This window comes from Stegostoma tigrinum, chromosome 39 (genome assembly GCF_030684315.1).
Source record: "Stegostoma tigrinum isolate sSteTig4 chromosome 39, sSteTig4.hap1, whole genome shotgun sequence".
NCBI lineage: Eukaryota > Metazoa > Chordata > Chondrichthyes > Orectolobiformes > Stegostomatidae > Stegostoma > Stegostoma tigrinum.
Window position 1 is genome coordinate 13,632,530 of NC_081392.1, and position 21,958 is coordinate 13,654,487.

Below are 21,958 nucleotides of genomic sequence, written 5' to 3' on the forward strand. Positions count from 1 at the left end.
ACGAGGAAAGGCTGAGGGACTTGATGCTGTTTTTCATTAGAGAGAAGAAGGTTGAGAGGTGACTTAATTGAAACATATAAAATAATCAGAGGGTTAGATAGGGTGGATAGGGAGAGCCTTTTTCCTAGGATGGTGACAGTGAGCACGAGGGGGCATAGCTTTAAATTGAGAGGTGAAAGATATAGGACAGATGTCAGAGGTAGTTTCTTTAGTCAGAGAGTAGTAAGGGAATGGAACGCTTTGCCTGCAACGGTAGTAGATTCGCCAACTTTAGGTACATTTAAGTCATCATTGGACAAGCATATGGACGTACATGGAATAGTGTAGGTTAGATGGGCTTGAGGTCGGTATGAGAGGTCGGCACAACATCGAGGGCCGAAGGGCGTGTACTGTGCTTTAATGTTCTATGTTCTATGAATGCAATGTGATGGGTTCTTAAAGGAATATAGGTTTTTCATTCAATCCTGCTCCTTCTGGCACTTTTTCCAACACCTGACTTAGACAATGGATAACCCAACTGTGTCCTCCAGTCCGGTTTCCTGCTTCTTCTGCACCCCCACCGCCTCCTAGATCTCAACGCCGTTTCTAACTCACTAGGCCTTGAATAAACCTAGTGCACTCCAGGAAGCAAATTTCACGGACAGAATAGTAAGAGGACGGCACGAATTTTCCACCTCACAGGTCGAGTTCTGGAAAAGGGGTGCCAAGTGGGAAATTTGATCTTACTGTGTTGGGAAATTGTAGGGGCTTTCCACATTAGAATATACGGCCCTGGCAAAACAGGGAGCCTAGCTTGTGCTTCATATGCAAATACAAATTTTTGATGTAGGTAGTTTTGGGGGAAAATTAAAAATGTTTTTAACCAAAATATAGCTGCACAGCACGTTGGTTAGGTTATTTTGGAATACTGCGTACAGTCCTGGTCGCTGTACTACAGAAAGGATGTTATTAAACTGGAAAGTGTCCAAAAAATGATGTACAAGGATGTTACCAGGACTGGAAGGCTTGAGTTAGAGGGACTGGCTGGACGCGCTGGTGCTATTTTCCCTGGAGCGCCAGAGGCTGTGGGGTGACCTTATAGAGGCTTATAAAATCATGAGGGGCATGGATAGGGTCAATAGTCAAAGTCTTTTCCCCAGGGTGGGGGGAGGAAGTGGTGGAGGCTGGTACAATTACAACACTTGATGGATCTGGATCTGGATGGATATACGAAAAGGAAGGGTTTAGAGAGATGTGGCCCAAACAGTGGCAAGTGGGGACTGTTTGAAGTTGAAGATATCGGGTCAGCACAGGCAAGTTGGGTGGAAGGGTTTGCTTCCATGCTGTACAGCTCTACAATCCGCAAGAGCGCTTTGGGACAGCCTGTGCTTGTGAAAGGTGCTACGTAAATGCAAGTCCGGTTTTCCCTTCCTTTCTTCCCAGCCATTTTTTTTGGAAAAAAATAAATTATTTCCTTCCACTCAAAAGGGCGTTTTGCCCAGCTGCTGAGTTTCTTGGCGTGGGTCAGGAGTGAGACACAGTGCAGGGGACTGAGGGTGGAGGGGCTTGTAGGTGGATGGGTGATGGTAGCTGAGAGATAAAACAACCTAGACACTTGTCCCTTCACTTGCAAATGAGGTAATAGCAAATTTGTTAAACCGGTTATTTTGAAATCTGTTTCCCTTTTCGAAAATGTTGAAAGCTCCCGTGTGTGAGTGAGAGAGAGAGAGAGGGAGAGTGTGTGTGTGTGTGTGTGTAGATATGTTTTTATTTCATCACTGTTGCACAACGTGGGACTTTCTGTGCGCAGTTGTTTATCCTGTCTGGGGAGGGGAGGGGAGGGCACAGGAAGATCCCAGGTTGTCCCCTACACTGCGCTGAGTCAGGATCTGAGCCACTTTGGAATGTAATGGAGCTCCCACTCTGTGAAAGGAAGAGGAAATTCTCCCACCTAAGACTAACCTTGCATCTCTAACTCTGCTCCCACCCGTCCCCCGTCCCCCCCCCACACCCGCCTCTGCGACCCTGTTTCTGTCCGAGAGAAAAGAAAGTTTCCCTCATCATCACTATGGATTAGTATGTGAATAGGAAAAGTTTGGTAGGATGTGGGCCAGGGGCAGGAAAGTAGAGCCGCTTTAGTTTGTGACTGTGTTCAGCATGGACTGGTTGGGCCGAAGGGCCTGCTTCCATGTTGTATGACTCTGTATTAGATGGGAACCCCCTTATTCCCCGTTCTAGATCTTCTCTTCCCCCCCCCCCACCAAGAGGTAACGCCCTTTCCATGTTGTTGGGAGGTTTTGTGTCACTGAGGGTGCTATTTAATTGGATGTTGTTGTAACGCTCAGATGGTTTGATTGCTGTACCTCCGGTTTTGTGGGACCCCTGCGATTTTTCTGCTTAACCTTTGCATTATCCTGGTTTACCAAGCTTTCGTGAGAATCCACTTCCTCCGCGCTACCCCGCTTGACCCCCCCCCCTCCTCACTGCACCCCCACCCTGTTGCTGCACCCTTCCTTGCCCCACGGATCTCTCCTTACCCCCACTCTGTGTGGGCTTCCTCCTCCTCCCCCACCCCCCCCCACCCCCCACTCTCCCGCCACGATATTCCACCCCTCTCCCCCTTCCCCTTTCCTACACCTTCCTTCCTTTTGCCTGTTATGGACAGCCCAAAACCCCCCGAAATATATAAAGGAGGTAGCCTGGAGCCCACTTTTTTTTAAACTTGTTTTAAAGGTGTTGTGTTCCAGACGCAATTTGATTGGTCAAACTACCAGCCTTGAAATGAGACACAGTTTATTCAAAACACTATAGATGAAGGACAACAGAATAAAAGAGAAATTGGGATAACTTCATTCTATTGGAAAACTTAGCAGGATCACAGATTATTGAACTCCTGAACAGCAACTGTTCCAATTCAGTAACCTCCCACAACCACACGCCCTTGCCAAAGGCAAATTCAGTAAAATAAATTGTCTCTCCGACAACTCCAAACCAGCAGGAAAATCATCGAGAGAAAACCCAAGGAGGCAGATATACTGCAGCTTCTAAAACTGCACCCCCCCCCCCCCCCCCCAGCAACAGCAACTGAGAAACTAAAGATTCTGGCCCATTGGGAGCTGGACCTTACCCGTTCAGGTTCCGTTATTCCCAATTTGAAAGGATAACCCAAAGCACCCTCTGAAGTACTGCACCTCTGCCTCGAAACCTGTCCAAAACAAATTCACACTCTTAATAGCTACAGTATGGTCTAACCCCTGTTGTTCATTCGGCTCCCTGTCTCTCTGAGCCTCTTCCCCATCTCTCCTGCCTGTCATTTCTCCCCAGTGCCCCCTTCTCCTGTGGCTCCTCCCCCTCCTCTTCACTCCCCCTCTTTCCTTCCCCTCTTTTACTCCCTATCTTCGCCCCCCCCGTCTTCCCCCCCCCCCACCCCGTCTTTCCTCCTCCTCCACCCCCCCACTCCGTCTTTCCTCCTCCACCCCCCCACTCCGTCTTTCCTCCTCCACCCCCCCACTCCGTCTTTCCTCCTCCACCCCCCCACCCCGTGTCTCCTCCTCCACTCCCCCCCACCCCGTGTCGTCTCCTCCACTCCCCCCACCCCGTGTCTCCTCCTCCACCCCCCCCACCCCGTGTCTCCTCCTCCACCACACCGTGTCTCCTCCTCCTCCTCCCCCCCCACCCCGTCTCTCCTCCTCCTCCTCCTCCCCCCCCACCCCGTGTCTCCTCCACCCCCCCACCCCGTCTCTCCTCCTCCTCCCCCCCCCAACCCCATCTTTCCTCCTCCTCCCCCCCCCCACCCCGTCCTTTTTCCTCCCCCCCCGTCTTTCCTCCTCCTCCCCCCCCCAACCCCGTGTCACCTCCACCCCCCCCACCCCCGTCTCTCCTCCTCCTCCTCCCCCCCCACCCCGTCCTTTTTCCTCCCCCCACCCCGTCTTTCCTCCTCCACCCCCCCCCACCCCGTCTCACCTCCACCCCCCCCCACCCCGTCTCACCTCCACCCCCCCCACCCCGTCTCTCCTCCTCCCCCCCAACCCCATCTTTCCTCCTCCTCCTCCTCCCCCCCCCCACCCCGTCCTTTTTCCTCACCCCACCCCGCCTCCCCCCCCCCCCCCCGTGCTGTATGACTCTGAGAACGCAGTGGGGAACTAGAGGCTCCTCAAACTCCTGGCTGCAAAATCTGGACAAATTCCTTTTGCAGTCACGGAGAGAGAGAGCCTGAATGTTATATGACGAGCAGTGCGCATCAATGAATCCCGTTCCGATCTCGGTTTAAATTTAGCGATTAGAGCCCTCGGGAGCGTCCACCAAGCGTGTCCCTAATTCTAGAGTCACTCCCGTCCACCAAGCGTGTCCCTAATTCTAGAGTCACTCCCGTCCACCAAGCGTGTCCCTAATTCTAGAGTCACTCCTGGCGGGCCTCCTGCTTTTCATGTCACAAGCGAGGGCTGGTTGAGTATGTGGTTATTACAGTCAGAGAACACAGCGCCGTGAATGGACTGGGTCGCATAGCTCAACAGCTGGCCAGCGCGTCTAGATGGCACCTCACCGGCTCGCCAGCCCGCCGGCGGCGTTGCTCAGTGTTGCGGTGGGCAGAATATCTTTGTGGCACAAGTGTCCCACGAGCGCACCTTGATGTGAGCCCAGAATACGTTTGGCAAGCCCGTGCCGCGAATGGATAGTCGGGCCTGGCCTGTTTAGTATTCTCCAGCCTCTCCCCGCTACGGCTGTCTTCAGGTTTTCTTCGATCCCATGCAGTTTTCGTGTTGGCTCATAAACCGCAAGCTTGCAGGCACCTGTTCTGTTTGGGACACTGCGAGATTTGAACTTAATTCAATATCGCTGGGTGAGGAAGTTTAAAAGAAATCTGATGATTTTCCTCCTCCTGACAACTGTGTAAAGAACAATAGTAGGAACTCAAAATGTCCAATGCTTAGTTATTAAAATGTAGTCTCTGTGGTATTGTACTATTTTGAAAGAGTCGCCTGGATAGAGTGTCCGTTTGTAGATGCTGTACAGAGCTGTCCTGGTAGATGAATATGTAACAAAACTGGGCATCATGGTGCCTCAGCTGGTTAGCACCGCTGCCTCACAGCGCCAGGGACCCGAGTTTGATCCCACCCTCAGGTGACTGTGTGGAGTTTGCACATTCTCGCTGTGCCTGCGTGGGTTCCCTCCCACGGTCCAAAGATGTGCAGGTTAGGGTGGACTGGCCGTGCTAAATTCCATGGTATCCAGGGATGTTCAGACTGGGTGGGTTAGCCACAGGGAATGCAGGGTGGGGTGCTATTCGGAGGATCAGTGGGCCAAAGGGTACTGAGGGAAGCGAGAGAGGAAATAGCGAGGGCCTTAACAGATATCTTTGCAGCATCGTTAGACATGGGTGAGGTCCCAGAGGACTGGAGACTTGCTAATGTTGTCCCCTTGTTTAAGAAGGATAGCAAGGATAATCCAGGTAATTATCGACTGGTGAGCCTGACGTCAGTGGTAGGGAAGCTACTGGAGAAGATACTGAGGGATAGGATCTATTCCCATTTGGAAGAAAATGGGCTTATCAGTGATAGGCAACATGGTTTTGTGGAGGGAAGGTCATGTCTTACCAACTTAATAGAATTCTTTGAGGACATGACAAAGTTGATTGATGAGGGAAAGGCTGGAGATGTCATAGACATGGACTTCAGTAAGGCATTTGATAAGGTTCCCCATGGCAGGCTGATGGGGAAAGTGAAGTCACATGGGGTCCAGGGTGTGCTAGCTAGATGGATTAAAAAACTGGCTACGCAACAGGAAACAGAGAGTATTAGTAGAAGGGAGTTTCTCAAATTGGAGACCTGTGACCAGTGGTGTTCCAGAGGAATCTGTGCTGGGACCACTGTTGTTTGTGATATATGTAAATGACTTGGAGGAAGGTGTAGGTGGTCTGATCAGCAAGTTTGCTGATGACACTAAGATTGGTGGAGTAGCTGATAATGAAGGGGACTGTCAGAAATTACAGCAGAATATAGATAGACTGGAGAGTTGGGCAGATAAATGGCAGATGGAGTTCAATCCAGGCAAATGCGAGGTGATGCATTTTGGACGATCAAATTCAAGGGCGAACTATACAGTAAATGGAAAAGTCCTCGGGAAAATTGATGAACAGAGAGATCTGGGTGTTCAGGTCCATTGTTCCCTGAAGGTGACAACACAGGTCAACAGGGTGGTCAAGAAGGCATATGGCATGCTTTCCTTCATTGGGCGGGGTATTGAGTACAAGAGTTGGCAGGTCATGTTACAGTTGTATAGGACTTTGGTTCAGGCACATTTGGAGTACTGTGCACAGCTCTGGTCGCCACATTACCAAAAGGATGTGGATGCTTTGGAGAGGGTGCGGAGGAGGTTCACCAGGATGTTGCCTGGTATGGAGGGTGCTGGCTATGAAGAGAGGTTGAGTAGATTAGGATTATTTTCATTAGAAAGACGGCGCTTGAGGGGGGAGCCTGATTGAGGTCTACAAAATCATGAGGGGTATAGACAGGGTGGATTGCAAGAAGCTTTTTCCCCAGAGTGGGGGACTCAATTACTAGGGGTCATGAGTTCAAAGTGAGAGGAGGAAAGTTTAAGGGAGATGTGCGTGGAAAGTTCTTTACACAGAGGGTGGTGGGTGCCTGGAACGCGTTGCCAGCGGAGGTGGTAGACGCAGACACGTTAGCGTCTTTTAAGATATATTTGGACAGGTACATGGATGGGCGGGGAGCAAATGGACACAGACCGTTAGAAAATAGGTGACAGGTTAGACAGAGGATCTTGATCGGCGCAGGCTTGGAGGGCCGTAGGGCCTGTTCCTGTGCTGTAATTTTCTTCGTTCTTTTTCTTTGAATGGCTGCTTCTGCTCTGCAGGGCAATTCTAGGAGAAATGTGGAGTAATTGTTTATCAAAATGACAACTGTCATGCCTCGGGCATTATATTAAAACTCTGCTCTAAGTCCTAACCGTTTCTAAGTCACAAGAACCTGGCTCTTGGCCAGGAACCTCCCTGTTGCTGTCGTCATGTGATAGACAGCTTGTGTAAAGTGAGATCTTGCAGGTCAGGATGTGACAGTAACTGCAGAGCAGTTGTAGATGGATTAAATATGATCCAGGCCACTGAGAAAAAATCTTGGTTCCTCGAAGACAAGTGGGCCGTGGGATCTTTAATGTCCCCTGAGAGGAGGAATGGGGCCTCACTTGAAATAATTGGAGGTTAAGAGGGGTGATGTGTTGGTGCCAGAGAGATGGTTGATTATAGATAACAAGGTGTAGAGCTGGATGAACACAGCAGGCCAAGCATCATCAGGGGAGCAGGAAGGATGACGTTTCGGGCCTAAACCCTTCATCAGAAATGGGGGAGGAGAAGGGGGTTCTGAAATAAAAATAGGGAGAGAGGGGGAGGTGGATAGAAGATGGATAGACGAGAAGAAAGGTGGAGAGGAGATAGACAGGTCAAAGAGGTGGGAGTGGAGCCAGTAAAGGTGAGTGTAGGTGTTGGAGTTAGGGAGGAGATAGGTCAAGGAGGTGGGAAGAGGTTAGTGGGTAGGGAATGGGAATGGGGTTTGGGGTGGGAAGAGGGGATAGGTGAGAGGAATGACAGGTTAGGGAGGTGGGCATGAACTGGGCTGGTTTTGGGATGCAGTGGGGGGAGGGGAGATTTTGAAGCTTGTGAAATCCACATTGATACCATTGGGCTGCAGGGTTCCCAAGTGAAATGAGTTGCTGTTCCTGCAACCTTGGGGTGGCATCATTGTGGCACTGCAGGAGGCCCATGATGGACATGTTGACCAAGGAATGGGAGGGGGAGTTAAAATGGTTCGCGACTGGAAGGTGCAGTTGTTTAGTGTGAACCGAGCGAAGGTGTTCTGCAAAGCGGTCCCCAAGCCTGCCTCCCTAGAAGAGATGACGGCAGGTCAGAGGCTGGGAATCCTGTGGTGAGTAACTCCCCTCCTGACTTCCCTCAAATCCTGTCCCACCATCTACAAGGCACGAGTCAGGAGTGTGATGGAATATTCCCCACTTGCCCTGGATGGGGGCAGGCCCAAGAAGCTGGAAACCATCCAGGACAAAGCAGTCCCCACTCGAATGGCACCACATTCACTCCCTCCATCACCGACGCTGAGTCGCAGCAGTGTGTACCATATACAAGATGTCCTGCAGGAATTCACCAAAGATCCTCAGGCAGCACCTTCCAAACCCCACGGCCACTTCCATCCAGAAGGACAAGGGGCAGCAGATACACAGGAACACCACTCCCCTGCAGGTTCCCCTCCGAGCCCCTCACCATCCTGACTTGGAAATATATCGCCGTTCCTTCAGTGTCTCTGGGTCAAAAACCCTCGCTAAGGGCATTGTGGATAAATTAATATAAAAGAGAGTCAGAAGGGAAGATTTTTTAAATTGATTCACTGAATGAGGATGTCACAGGCTAGTGCCACCACTTATTGCCCAGAGGGCAGTTGAGAGTCAGCCACGTTGCTGTGGGCCAAGAGTCACCGCTTTTGCTTTTCTGTCACTTTATTTGAGTAGCCCAGCGTGACCATTACATACCCCGTCGCCCCGTTTCCCCCCCCCACCCTCCCACCTTTAAAGGAGCAGCGACCCCTCAAAGTGTACGGGGAGGGGTTGGGAGCAGCTCGCCCCCTTGAATGGCCTTTAACAACTTTGCAGCCACTCTGTGCCACAGCCGTACACCTGCTGAAGAAAATATAGGTCTATAAAGGCACCTTAAACACTTGTGAGAAGACTGGACAGGATCGGGATTTGCGATTATGTTTGGTTTTTGCCTTGTCACACCTGATCGCGGTTCAATCCGGTAAACTGTCTGCCTGGGCCGGTTGCCGTGGCGATACAGTACAGTAGGCCCTGTTAAAGGTGCTTTCACCTACAGGCTAAGCACACTCATTGATTTATCGAGTGGCATGTTTTCATATTGTGTGGAGCCAGATGAAAGCGCAGCTCCATCTCCCAGGTCCCCGGGGTTCTGTCTGCCCGGGGCTGAGGGCGGGAGCAGGTAGGTCTCGGGCTTGAGGCTGTGAAACATTCTCTCCTCGGGAAGTGTTTTCCACTAACAATTGCAGTAACAAAGCGGAGGGAGAGAAAGCTTTCATTCATAAATCACTGCTTGGCTTCTGCAGTATAAGCCGAGGGCTCACAATGGGCTCGTTGTTCACCTCACAGTTGAATAAACAGTTTAAGGCTTCGACACGGCTGGTTACTCCAGGCCTCTTGACTTCGAGGATCCTGAAGCCACCGTCCAGCGGTGTTGAGGGCAGAAATCCAGCGCATTACTGAGGGGATGCTGCACTGTCAGACGCAGTAATGGTCCCCTGAAGCACCCTGTTTGGGTAATACACAGGCCCCACGTTAACCGTTCCAAGAGGAACAAGGAATCTCCCCTTGATTTTCCTGGCAAATTTCCACCTCTCAATCGGCATTTTATTTTGAAGATGAAGAAGAACGTTAGGTTATCTGCACACAATCATATTTCTGTTTGTGGGAGCTTGCTGTGCATTGGCTGCCAAATTTCCTCCAGGGCGGCCGCACATCGGAAATGTTTCACTGGCTTGGATATCCCGAGGCCATGAAAGAGGTTACGCCAGTACTCAACCTATTGCCCATGAAATCAGTGACTAAATTGCTTTTTCTAGGATCTTACTGTGCGCAATGAGCCCGATTCCCAATGGACCTGGCTTATGGCATAGGTCGAGGGGGTATGCGGTTGGGTGGTTAAGATGTTGGTCAGGAGCTGGCGTTTGAGGAAGGTGGAGACTTTGGAGGGTCACAGGACACAAGGGGACTTGAGAAGATTTCGGGTTGGGGAGTTGCTGAGACCGGGAGAAGCTGTGAGGTGGTTGTGGGGAGAGGCGGGGGTGGGGTGGGGTGTGCGATGGATGAGGGCGATTTGGACGCAGTCTGTGCGACTGGGAGGCTGGAATCTCGATGAGCTTTGAACGAGAGAAGGGGAGTCCCTGTAAATAATCAGAGTCCTGAGTGCAGTCACAGGGACGTGTCGCTCGGCGGATCGAGAGAGAGAGAGATAGAAAGCTTTGTTTGTGTTCCAGTTCCCCAATGACCTTTCAGAATATCCTCTCGCTCATCAGTCTCTGTATGATTGGGAAGTGGAGGCCGAGTGGTATTATTCACTAATCCAGAGACCCAGCTAATCTTCCAGGGAACCAGGTTCGAATCCTGCTGGGGGGGACGCTGGAATTTGAATTCAATGAAAAAATCTGGTCTGCTCACTCATGTCCCTTAGGGAAGGAAACTGCCGTCATCCTCACTTGGTCTGCCCTACACGTGACTCCAGACCACAGCAATGTGGTTGATTCTTACCCCAGCGCTCTGAGCAGTAAATGCTGGGCCTAGCCAGGGAGACCCATATCCTGTCAGTGAGTGAAGCAAAGAAACATAAGAGACAAGAACAGGCCATTCGGCCCTTCGAGCCTGCTCTGCTCTTGGATAGGATCGTGGCTGATCACCCAACTCAGTCCGCCGTTCCCACTTTCTGTCCCCGCACCCTCAGATTCCTTTATCCGTAGGAAGCATATCTAACTCCTTGGAAAATGGTCAATGTTTAGGCCTCGACCAGAGCTCAGAGGCAAATTGCTGGCTCCATGAGGTCATTAGCCCTGTCCCCTGGGAACCACGGGCCTAGGAGAGGATCTAGTTTTGAATCTGTTTCCCATCGAGGATGTGAAGTGTGGAACAGCGGGGAGACTGTGAAGTTTGGGCAATGCGTTACGGTCCAGGGCCTTTGTGTCACATCCCAATGTCTTCCCCCCCCCCCCCCTCCACCGCCCATCCCCAGCCTGCTTCTCTGGAAGAGGTATGCATTTGAGTAGCGTCTTGGACACGCAGTCATGCCCTTCAATAAATCCCGAAAGAGGGAGGGATAGGTTTGATCGAGGTAGGGGAAGGGGGTTATTTTAAACTCGGCAGACTGTTCTGGAACCCTCCGTCTCCCAGTAAATGGATAAATACTTGAGAAAGAATTAAGAGTTAGTGAAGATAAAGGGCAGAGAGTGTTTCTTCCCTTTTCCCCTCTCGCGCTGTCTCCTCACGATCCTATATTGCTCCTGGAAATATCCACCAGAAGTGGCCTTTGGGTCCGTCCTCCCTGTGATAGCCCTCTGAATAGGCCACCCTCCCCACCACCGCACCCCCCCCCCACCCCGCCCACCTCCACCTTCCTTTTTGCTCCTGCAGTTTCTTTTTCTCGGATCCTGCACCCAATTCCCTTCGGAAGTTGTTTTTTGAATTCGTGTCCACTATCCTCCCTTCAGGTGTCACCTTCCCAATTCACACCAGCTCGCCGCTTTCAGGGGCGAAATAAAATAGCCCTCCGTCCCACGCTCAGCTCCTGCGGCCAAACACCCGGAAATCTTCCACTGCTGGCTTCGGGTGGCATTGGCCTTCCCCCCAGGAGCGCTGGCTCGTCCTCGCGGCGCTATCTAAATGCAAGTGTAGGGGCGGAAGGGCAACGTGAGGGACGGGTTGCCGTTGGTTGCGGAAGAAGCCCGATGTATTTCCCGTTTGCCACACTGCGTCGCAAAGGAGCTACGCCGGACCTGTGAAAGGCCCTCGTGGAACACCGTGGTAGTGTTCCAACCTCTGGACCAGAAGATCTGGGGTTCAAGTCCTGCCTGCCCTGGAGGTTTTGTAATGGGGTCTCTCAACAGGTTGATGCGGGAAATAGATCGGGGTATCCCATCATTCAGGTGCAGCATTAAACTAGGGTTCTGTTGTCCACCACTGCTCCCCCCCCCACCCCCCCCACCAACCCCCCCACCATATTTGGGGAAGCGTTTCCTACATTGGGTGCAGTAGCAGTATTTAGGTAAACTGTTTGTAAGTGTGGTCAACACAGATGAGTTGGGCCGAAGGGCCTGTTTCTATACTGTATGGCTCTGTAATTCGGGAACTGACAGCTTACTGTGCCTCGCCTAATCACTAGCCAGGTTAAGAATTTGCTTTCAGAGATAATGGGAATTGCAGATGCTGGAGAATCCGAGATAACAAGGTGTAGAGCTGGAAAAGCTCAGCAGGCCGAGCAGGAAAGCTGACGTTTTGGGCCTAGACCCTTCATCAGAAAAAGTTTTTTTTTCTGATGAAGGGTCTATGCCCGAAAAGTCAGCTTTCCTGCTCCTAAGATGCTGCTTGGCCTGCTGTGTTCATCCAGCTCTACAGCTTGTTATTTAAGAATTTGCCTTTAGTTGCCTGAGCCCCAGTGTCTTAATCAAACACCTTCTCCAAGTTTGTGTGAAATAATATCCGGTACCATCCCCTCCCTCCCATCCAATACTTCGATAACTTCCTCGCAATAAGAGGTTCCATTAGGGTTTGTCAGGACTCTTGACAAATCTCAGTTGTCTCTCCCTGATCAGTCACGTCCTTGAGATGCTGCCATTAATTATAGACTCGGCAGTTTCCCCGTTAACAGATGTCAGTCAGACCAGTCTGTACATCCCCAGGGCTCTGTCCTGAGAGAGTGCAGTGATCCCTCGTGGTTCGAGAGGGAGGGGTGTGTAAGAACAAAAACGGAGAAACAAAATGAAGCTTGAAGTGGGGTGAAGGGCTGGAAAGCTAGCGTTTGTGGATTTCTCGAGCGTATATGTTTGTAAAATTAAAAACCCAAAAGAACTACGGACGCTGGATTTCAGAAATTGTTGGAAGAGCTCAGCAGGTCTGCCAGCGTCAGCGGAGAGAGATCAGAGTTGACGTTTCATGTCAGGTTCTGAGGAACGGTCACTGGAATGTTAAAGTCTGATTTCTCTCCACAGACCTGCTGAGCTTCTCCAGCAACTTATGCTTTCTGTTTACTGAAAGGAACAGTTGGCCGTCGTTTGTCGGAAATTCTACAGACGGTCAGACAGCGAATTTCAGCGCAGGGATATGCAGGTGAACAATGCAGACAGTGACCCGCAACCCCCTCCCGCACCCACTCAGAGCGAGGGTGGAGGGGGTGCGAAATGAGGCATTTTTAAACTCAGAGTTAAAACCCTAAAGAACCACGGGTACTGGAAATCTGAACCGAGCATAATAAACTGAACATTAATAGGGGAATGTGACGGCGTAGTGTTATTTTCACTAGATTGTTAATCCAAACCCAAAAACCGAAGCTGCTGGCAAAGCTCAGCAGGTCTGGCAGCATCTGTGGAGAGAAATCAGAGTTAACATTTCGGGTCATAGACTAGCCATTAGCAGAACTGCTCTGAGGAAGGGTCAACAGACTGGAAACTTTAACACTAATTTCTCTCCACTGATGCTGCTCGACCTGCTGAGCTTTTCCAGCTATTTTCCATTTTTGCTTCTGATTTCTAGCATCTGCAATTCCTAGATAATAAAATGTGAGGCTGGATGAACACAGCAGGCCAAGCAGCATCTCAGGAGCACAAAAGCTGGCGATGAAGGGTCTAGGCCCGAAACGTCAGTTTTTGTGCTCCTGAGATGCTGCTTGGCCTGCTGTGTTCATCCAGCTTCACATTTTATTATCTTGGAATTCTCCAGCATCTGCAGTTCCCATTATCTCTGATACTATCTGCAACTCCTTTCGGTTTTTGATAGTCCAAAGACCCAGCTAAGGCTCTGGGGACCTGGGATCGAATCCTGCCACAGCAGAATTTGAATTCAATAAAATATCTGGAATTAAGAATCTAACAATGACCATGAATCCATTGTCGATTGTCGGGGAAAACCCATCTGTTTAGGGGAGGAAACTGCCATCCTCACCTGGTCTGGCCTACATGTGACTCCAGACCCACAGCAACGTGGTTGGCTCTTAACTGCCCTCTGGGGCAGTTAGGGCTGGGGGCAATAAATGCTGCCTGGCCAGTGACGCTCTCATCCCGGGAATGAATTAAACAAAGCAGGAGTTGCTGGAGAAACTCAGCAGGTCTGTGGAGACAGAAAGCAGAGTTCGAAAGGAGGGCCCCGGACTCAAAACGTTAACTCTGCTAACTGACGGTCTCCGGGGTCTCTCGAGGGACGGGAGCGAGTGGCCGGGATTGCGTTTCCCGGGGGTTGGGGGGAGGCCCCCCTGAAATAAATAAACCCCCACCCGGGCAGCCTCCATCTGAGACTGCCTTATCTTTGGGATTGCTTTGTCATCGCGGTCTTCCGACTGTTTCAAGGTGAAAAGGCAGGAATAAGAGGGGACGGATTGCATTTTAAAAATGTCGGGGGCAGGGGTGGGGATTTTGGGTGTGGTTTCCGATGGCAGGGCCCTAAACATCGGTGTGTCTGAATTGCATTTGCGTGGCGCCTTTCGCCCTAACCCCCTCTCTCTCAAAGAGTTTTCCGAAGCCCTACAATGTGTCGTCGCTAATGTAATAGGGAAATGGAGCAGCTGCTTTTGTATACAGCAAAGTCTCCGAGCAAAGGTGATGTTTATTGAGGAATAAATACTGAGGGCAGCCGCGGAATTTTCTTCCCGATTCATTCATGGGATTAAGGTGTCGCCCGTCTCCCCATATGCCCCCCAAAGAGGTGGTAGCGAGCCACCGTTTTGAATTGCTGCAGTCCGTGTGATGTGGGGAAACTGGACGAGGGAGAGATCTCCGAGGGTTTGATAGGGAGGGGGTAGAGCCTTGGAGGGAAAGCTTGGTAGGTGCGGTGGTGGGATAAGGATCTTAAACTCAAGTCGTTGGCAGTTCTGGGTGGAGAGGGTAAGAAATCATTTTATTTTCATCGTCCTAAAATCCCTACAGTGTGGAAACAGGCCATTTGGCCCATTGAGCAAAGGGCGTCTGGTTCACTGTTCAAGATCAGGGAAATGTCACTTTCTGCAGAGTTTCAGATGCTTTCTTTATATTCATTCATGGGATGAGGGGCGTTGCTGGCCAGGCAGCATTTATTGCCCATCCCTAATTGCCCCAGAGGGCAGTTAAGAGTCAACCACATTGCTGTGGGTCTGGAGTAGGCAAGACCAGGTGAGGATGGCAGTTTCCTTCCCTAAAGGACATTAGGGAACCAGATGGGATTTTCCAACAATTGACAACAGATTCACAGTCATCGTTAGATTCTTAATTCCAGATTTTTATTGAATTCAAATTCGGCTGTGACGGGATTTGGACCCAGGTTGCCAGAACTTTACCCGGGTCTCTGGATTAACAGTCCAGCGATCGTACCACCAAGCTGTTGCTTGTTACAAACAGCCAAATGGATATGCTGTGATATATTCTGTCAGACTCTTTTAGGGTATGATTTACATGCCTAGCATCATTCTAGCGATGAGATTCATATACCATACCCGTAAGGTTTTGCTGAGGTGGAGCATGAGGGGCCTTGTCAGTGCTGTCTCTCTGACTCCGTCTCTGTGTCAGCGTGTCTCTGTTTCTCTGTCTCCCTGTCTCTGTCTCTGTCTCTGTGTCAGCGTGTCTCTGTCTCCCTGTCTCCGTCTCTGTGTCAGCGTGTCTCTATCTCCGTCTCTGTGTCAGCGTGTCTCCGTCTCTGTGTCAGCGTGTCTCTGTCTCCCTGTCTCCGTCTCTGTATCAGCGTGTCTCTGTGTCAGCGTGTCTCTGTCTCCCTGTCTCCGTCTCTGTATCAGCGTGTCTCTGTGTCAGCGTGTCTCTGTCTCCCTGTCTCCGTCTCTGTATCAGCGTGTCTCTGTGTCAGCGTGTCTCTGTCTCCCTGTCTCCGTCTCTGTATCAGTGTGTCTCTGTGTCAGCGTGTCTCTGTCTCCCTGTCTCCGTCTCTGTGTCAGCGTGTCTCTATCTCCGTCTCTGTGTCAGCGTGTCTCCGTCTCTGTGTCAGCGTGTCTCTGTCTCTGTGTCAGCGTGTCTCTATCTCCGTCTCTGTGTCAGCATGTCTCTGTCTCTCTATCTCCGTCTCTGTGTCAGCGCGTCTCTGTCTCCCTGTCTCTGTCTCTGTGTCAGCGTGTCTCTGTCTCCCTGTCTGTCTCCCTGTCTCCCTGTCTCCCTGTCTCCCTGTCTCTGTCTCCCTGTCTCTGTCTCCCTGTCTCTGTCTCCCTGTCTCTGTGTCTCTGTCTCCCTGTCTCTGTCTCCCTGTCTCTGTCTCCCTGTCTCTGTGTCTCTGTCTCCCTGTCTCTGTCTCCCTGTCTCTGTCTCTCTGTCTCTGTCTCCCTGTCTCTGTCTCCCTGTCTCTGTGTCTGTGCCTGGGCACTGAAACGTTAATGTTTTCACACCCACCTATAGCAGTAACGGCCTGATCTGGCCCAGTTTTGACACACAGTTGGTACCCCCACCATGATGAAGGGGTTTGTGGGCACTGGTGTGCGGGGAACGAGTTAAAGCTGGGCCATCCTTCACTCCAAGTAGTCCAGGCCTTGCTAGGCCGAGTAAAGGCATCCCACAACACAGGAGGGAAGAAACCCCAAGGGTGTCATTGACGGTGAAAGAGAAGCCAGGGGTGCATTTATTTAGCGCCTTTTGCCACCTTTTGGACAGACTGGCAGCCAAAGGTGCCTTTTGAAGTGGGCGTTTGCTATTGCGATGTAGGAAATGGGGTGGTCCTATTGGAGCACAGCAAGGGGAAACCCTAGTCCCACTGGCAGAAAAGCAGAAGGATGATGGGTTAAGATTGACAAATGTTCCGGGAGAGAAGTACAGGTAAGTTTTTTTTTATGCAAGGATCCTTGGATGAAGCGTTTTCCCCAGGGTGGGGGAGTCCAAAACTAGAGGGGCAGAGGTTTAAGGTGAGAGGGGAAAGATTTAAAAGGGACCTAAGGGGCAACGTTTTCACACAGAGGGTGGTGCGTGTATGGAATGAGCTGCCAGAGGAAGTGGTGGAGGCTGGTACAGTTACAGCATTTAAAAGGCATCTGGATGGGGACATGGATAGGAAGGATTTAGAGGGATATGGTAAATGGGACTAGGTAAATTTAGGCTATCTCTTTGGCGCAGCGTGGTGGCTCAGCGGTTAGCACTGCTGCCTCACAGCGCTAGGGGCCTGGGTTCGATCCCACCCTCGGGCGACTGTCTGTGTGGAGTTTGCACATTCTCCCCGTGTCTGCACGGGTTTCCTCCGGGTGCTCCGGTTTCCTCCCACAGTCCAAAGATGTGCAGGCTAGGATGGATTGGCCGTGGGAAATTACCCATAGTGTCCAGGGGTGCGCAGGCTGTGTGGGTTAGCCGTGGGAAATACAGGGTTCCAGGGATAGGGTCAGAGGGGTGTATCTGTGTGGGATGCTGTTCAGAGGGTGGGTGTTGACTCGATGGGCTGAATGGCCTGCTTCCACTTTGCAGGGATTTTGTGGTCAGCACGGACGAGTTGGGCTGTGTGAGTCTGTGGCTCTACCTGGAATAATGAGGCCCTTCCTCAGCTGCCCAGCTGCAAGGCTCAGCTTTGGGTTATGTGCCCACACCTTGGTGGCATTCGGAGACAGGGAATGATTTCCTCGGAGCTGACACTGGAACAGGTTGGGGGCAGCGTCAAAGGAAACCACTTTACAAAACAACTCTATGATGGCAGACAGAGAGGGGGGTGGGTGAGGGGTCTCTGACGTTGATGTTTTGTCTGTCCGAGATTCCCCGATCCCTGAGAACACTTCCAGGCCAGATCTCTCAAGATCTCAGAGTCTGAGAATTTAATCACCTCACTATCGGAGGCCCGTACCTTCAACCCAGGAGCTGCGTCTCCGTCCGTCCCTCCCCTACCTCCGTCCCTCCCTCCCCTCCAGGCGTCCCCTCCGTCGTCGCCCCCTCTCCATCCATCGCCGCCCCCCCTTCGTCCGTTGCCGCCTCCCCCTCCGTCTGTCCCTTTAAGACAACCTCCCTCTGAGTTTTTGCTCATTTGCACCAATGAGGTTCAGTTTCTGTGGATAGATCCTTCCTACAGAACTGCTGCAAATGTTGATAAAGGTGCTACATAAATGCACATGACGGTTTAACACAGGATGTCCTGACTTTGGGCTGTGGATGATGTTTGAAATCTAACCAGGAGCATCCCCTTTGCTCCCTCAGCATTCCTCGCACATGGAGAACCGCTCCGAGAGGGGGTCCACGTGGTCTAGCCGGTCCCTGGGGGCGCGCTGTCGGAATTCCATCGCCTCCTGCACCGACGAACAGCCCCACATCGGGAATTACCGGCTGCTCCGGACCATCGGAAAAGGGAACTTTGCCAAAGTGAAGCTAGCAAGGCACATCCTGACCAGCCGCGAGGTGAGAGGTCACCGGGGTGTGTGGGGGAGGGTGGGGCATAGGAACTGCCCCTTGCTGGGGTGGCTGCTGGGGGAGGGGGTTGTTGGGGATGCAGGTCTGTGTGACTCCCTGTAATTCTCTCTTCCTCCCTCCCACCCTCCCTCTCACTTACCCAGCTAAGGCCCCCTCTGCACCTTTCTCCATTTCCTTCTCTCCCCATAACCCACTTGCCCCCCAACTCCATTCTCCTGCCCACTTGCCCCCTCCCCTTCTGCTCCCCCTCCTTTTCTCCCCGTCCCCGACCGGCCCAGACACATGCCTTCTGCTGTCTCCCCTCCTTCCGCTCTTCCCCCGCCAGTCTCCTCTCTCGCGCATCCTCCCCTTTCTCCTTCCCCCTTTTCTCTCCAACCCCTTCCCCCTTCCCCCTTTCTCTCCAACCCCGTTCCCCCTTCCCACTTTCTCTCCAACCTCCTTCCTTACTCCCCTTTCTCTCCAATCCTTCCCTCCTTCCCCCTTTTCTCTCCAACCCCTTCCCCCTTCCCCCTTTCTCTCCAACCCCCTTGCTCCTGTCCCCCTTTTTCTCTCCAACCCCTTGCCCCCTTTCTCTCCAACCCCTTCCCCTTCCCCCTTTTTCTCTCCACCTCCTTCCCTTTCTCTCCCTTTCTCTCCAATCCTTCCCCCTTCCCCCTTTTTCTCTCCAACCCCTTCCCCCTTCCCCCTTTTTCTCTCCAACCCCTTCCCCCTTCCCCCTTTTCTTCTCCAACCCCTTTCTCCTCCCCTTTTTCTCTCCAACCCCTTCCCCCTTCCCCCTTTTCTCTCCCAACCCCTTCCCCCTTCCCCCTTTTTCTCTCCAACCTCCTTCCCTTTCTCCCCTTTCTCTCCAATCCCTTCCCCATCCCCCTTTTCTCTCCAACCCCCTTCCCCCTTCCCCCTTTTTCTCTCCAACCCCTTCCCCCTTCCCCCTTTTACTCTCCTACCCCTTTCTCCTCCCCTTTTTCTCTCCAACCCCTTCCCCCTTTGGCTCATCCAACCGGCCTTCCCTTTCTCCCCTTTCTCTCCAATCCCTTCCCCCTTCCCCCTTTTTCTCTCCAACCCCTTCCTCCTTCCCCCTTTCTCCTCCCCCTTTCTCTCCAACCCCTTCCCCCTTCCCCCTTCCCCTTCCCCCTTCCCCCTTCCCCCTTCCCCCTTTTCTCTCCAACCCCTTCCCCCTTCCCCCTTTTTCTCTCCAAACCCTTCCCCCTTCCCCCCTTCCCCCTTCCTCTTCCCCCTTCCCCCCTTCCCCTTCCCCCTTTTCTCTCCAACCCCTTTCTCCTTCCCCCTTTCTCTCCAACCCCTTTCCCCTTCCCCCTTTTCTCTCCAACCCCTTCCCCCTTCCCCCTTTTCTCTCCAACCCCTTTCTCCTTCCCCCTTTTCTCTCCAACCCCTTCCCCTTCCCCCTTATCTCTCCAACCCCTTTCTCCTTCCCCCCCTTTTTCTCTCCAACCCCTTTCCCCCGCCCCCTTTTCTCTCCAACCCCTTTCCCCCTTCCCCCTTTTCTCTCCAACCCCTTCCCCCCTTCCCACTTTTCTCTCCAACACCTTCCCCCTTCCCCCTTTTCTCTCCAACCCCTTCCCCTTTATCCCTTTTCTCTCCAACCCCTTTCTCTCCAACCTCCTTCCCTTTCTCCCTTTTCTCTCCAACCCCTTTCTCTCCAACCCCTTTCTCCCTTCCCCCCTTTTCTCTCCAACCCCTTCCCCCTTCCCCCTTCCCCCTTTTCTCTCCAACCCCTTTCTCCTTCCCCCTTTTCTCTCCAACCCCTTCCCCCTTCCCCTTTTTCTCTCCAACCCCTTTCACCTTCCCCCTTTTCTCTCCAACCCCTTTTCCCTTCCCCTTTTTCTCTCCAACCCCTTCCCCCTTCCCCCTTTTTCTCTCCAACCCCTTTCTCCTTCCCCCTTTTCTCTCCAACCCCTTTCCCCTTCCCCCTTTTTCTCTCCAAGCCCACTGCCCCCTTGCCCCCTTCCCCCTTCCCCCTTTTCTCTCCAACCCCTTTCCCCTTCCCCTTTTTCTCTCCAACCCCTTTCCCCTTCCCCTTTTTCTCTCCAACCCCTTCCCCCCTTCCTCCCTTTTTCTCTCCACCCCTTCCACTTCCCCCTTTTTCTCTCCAACCCCTTCCCCCCTTCCCCCTTTTATCTCCAACCCCTTTCCCCTTCCCCTTTTTCTCTCCAACCCCCTTCCCCCTTCCCCCTTTTTCTCTCCAACCCCTTCCCCCTTCCCCCTTCCCCCTTTTTCTCTCCACCCTCCTTCCCTTTCTCCCCCTTTTCTCTCCAACCCCTTCCCCTTTTTCTCTCCAACCCCTTCCCCCTTCCCCCTTTTTCTCTCCAACCCCTTCCCCCTTCCCCCTTTTCCTCTCCAACCCCTTTCTCCTTCCCCCTTTTCTCTCCAACCCCTTCCCCCTTCCCCCTTTTATCTCCAACCCCTTTCCCCTTCCCCTTTTTCTCTCCAACCCCTTCCCCCTTCCCCCTTTTTCTCTCCAACCCCTTCCCCCTGTCCCCCTTCCCCCTTTCCTCTCCAACCTCCTTCCCTTTCTCCCCTTTTCTCTCCACTCCCTGCCCCTTCCCCTTTTTCTCTCCAACCCTTTCCCCCTTCCCCCTTTCTCTCCAACCCCTTCCCCCTTCCGCCTTTTCTCTCCAACCCCTTTCTCCTTCCCCCTTTTTCTCTCCAACCCCTCCCCCCTTCCCCCTTTTTCTCTCCAACCCCTTTCTCCTTCCCCCTTTTCTCTCCAACCCCTTTCCCCTTCCCCTTTTTCTCTCCTACCCCTTTCCCCTTCCCCCTTTTCTCTCCAACCCCTTTCCCCTTCCCCTTTTCTCTCCAACCCCTTCCCCCTTCCCCCTTCCCCCTTTTTCTCTCCAACCCCTTCCCCCTTCCCCCTTTTTCTCTCCAACCCCTTTCTCCTTCCCCCTTTTCTCTCCAACCCCTTTCCCCTTCCCCTTTTTCTCTCCTACACCCTTCCCCCTTCCCCCTTTTTCTCTCCAACCCCTTTCCCCTTTCCCTTTTTCTCTCCAACCCTTTCCCCTTCCCCTTTTTCTCTCCAACCCCTTCCCCCCTTCCCCCCTTTTTCTCTCCAACCCCTTTCCCGTTCCCCTTTTTCTCTCCTACCCCTTTCCCCCTTCCCCCTTTTCTCTCCAACCCCTTTCCCCCTTCCCCTTTTTCTCCTCCTACCCCTTTCCCCTTCCCCCTTTTCTCTCCAACCCCTTTTTCTCTCCAACCCCTTCCCCCTTCCCCCTTTTCTCTCCAACCCCTTTCCCCTTCCCCTTTTTCTCTCCAACCCCTTCCCTCTTCCCCCTTTTCTCTCCAACCTCCTTCCCTTTCTCCCCTTTCTCTCCAATCCCTTCCCCCTTCCCCCTTTTCTCTCCAACCCCTTTCTCCTTCCCCCGTCTCTCCTCCTTTCCCAACCCCTTCCCCCCGACCCGGTTCCCCATACCCCTTCCTCTTCTCTCTTGCCCCTCCCCTTTCCCCCTTCCCCCTTTTTCTTAGGACCTGGCTCCCCCATCCCCGCCTCCTTCAGCACCATCTTGAAGGCCTTACAGCCCCAATTCAGACTTGCCTTCAGGGATAATGGGAGCTGCAGATGCTGGAGAATCCAAGATAATAAAATGTGAGGCTGGATGAACACAGCAGGCCAAGCAGCATCTCAGGAGTCTATGATGAAGGGTCTAGGCCCGAAACGTCAGCTTTTGTGCTCCTGAGATGCTGCTTGGCCTGCTGTGTTCGTCCAGCTCCACACTTTGTTATCTCAGACTTGCCGTGCCGTGCCGAAGGTGGGATTGTGGTGATACTCCTAGAAACCTTCAGAAAAATAGTGTGTGCGGAGGAACGTACTGGGAAAGAGGGGGAGGAGG

At 52.4% G+C, this 21,958-nt stretch overlaps 1 protein-coding gene across 3 annotated transcripts in view; it reads left to right on the forward strand.

Annotated features, from left to right (window-relative positions):
• The window catches only part of LOC125447845 (MAP/microtubule affinity-regulating kinase 4), a 114,778-nt gene that overhangs the window by 27,062 nt on the left and 65,758 nt on the right, over window positions 1-21,958 (forward strand). For all 3 annotated transcript variants that reach the window (XM_059640941.1, XM_048522622.2, XM_048522623.2), the window contains exon 2: window positions 17,904-18,101. In XM_059640941.1, coding sequence (XP_059496924.1) covers window positions 17,904-18,101 — 198 coding nt within the window. The remainder of the gene's footprint in view (window positions 1-17,903; window positions 18,102-21,958) is intronic.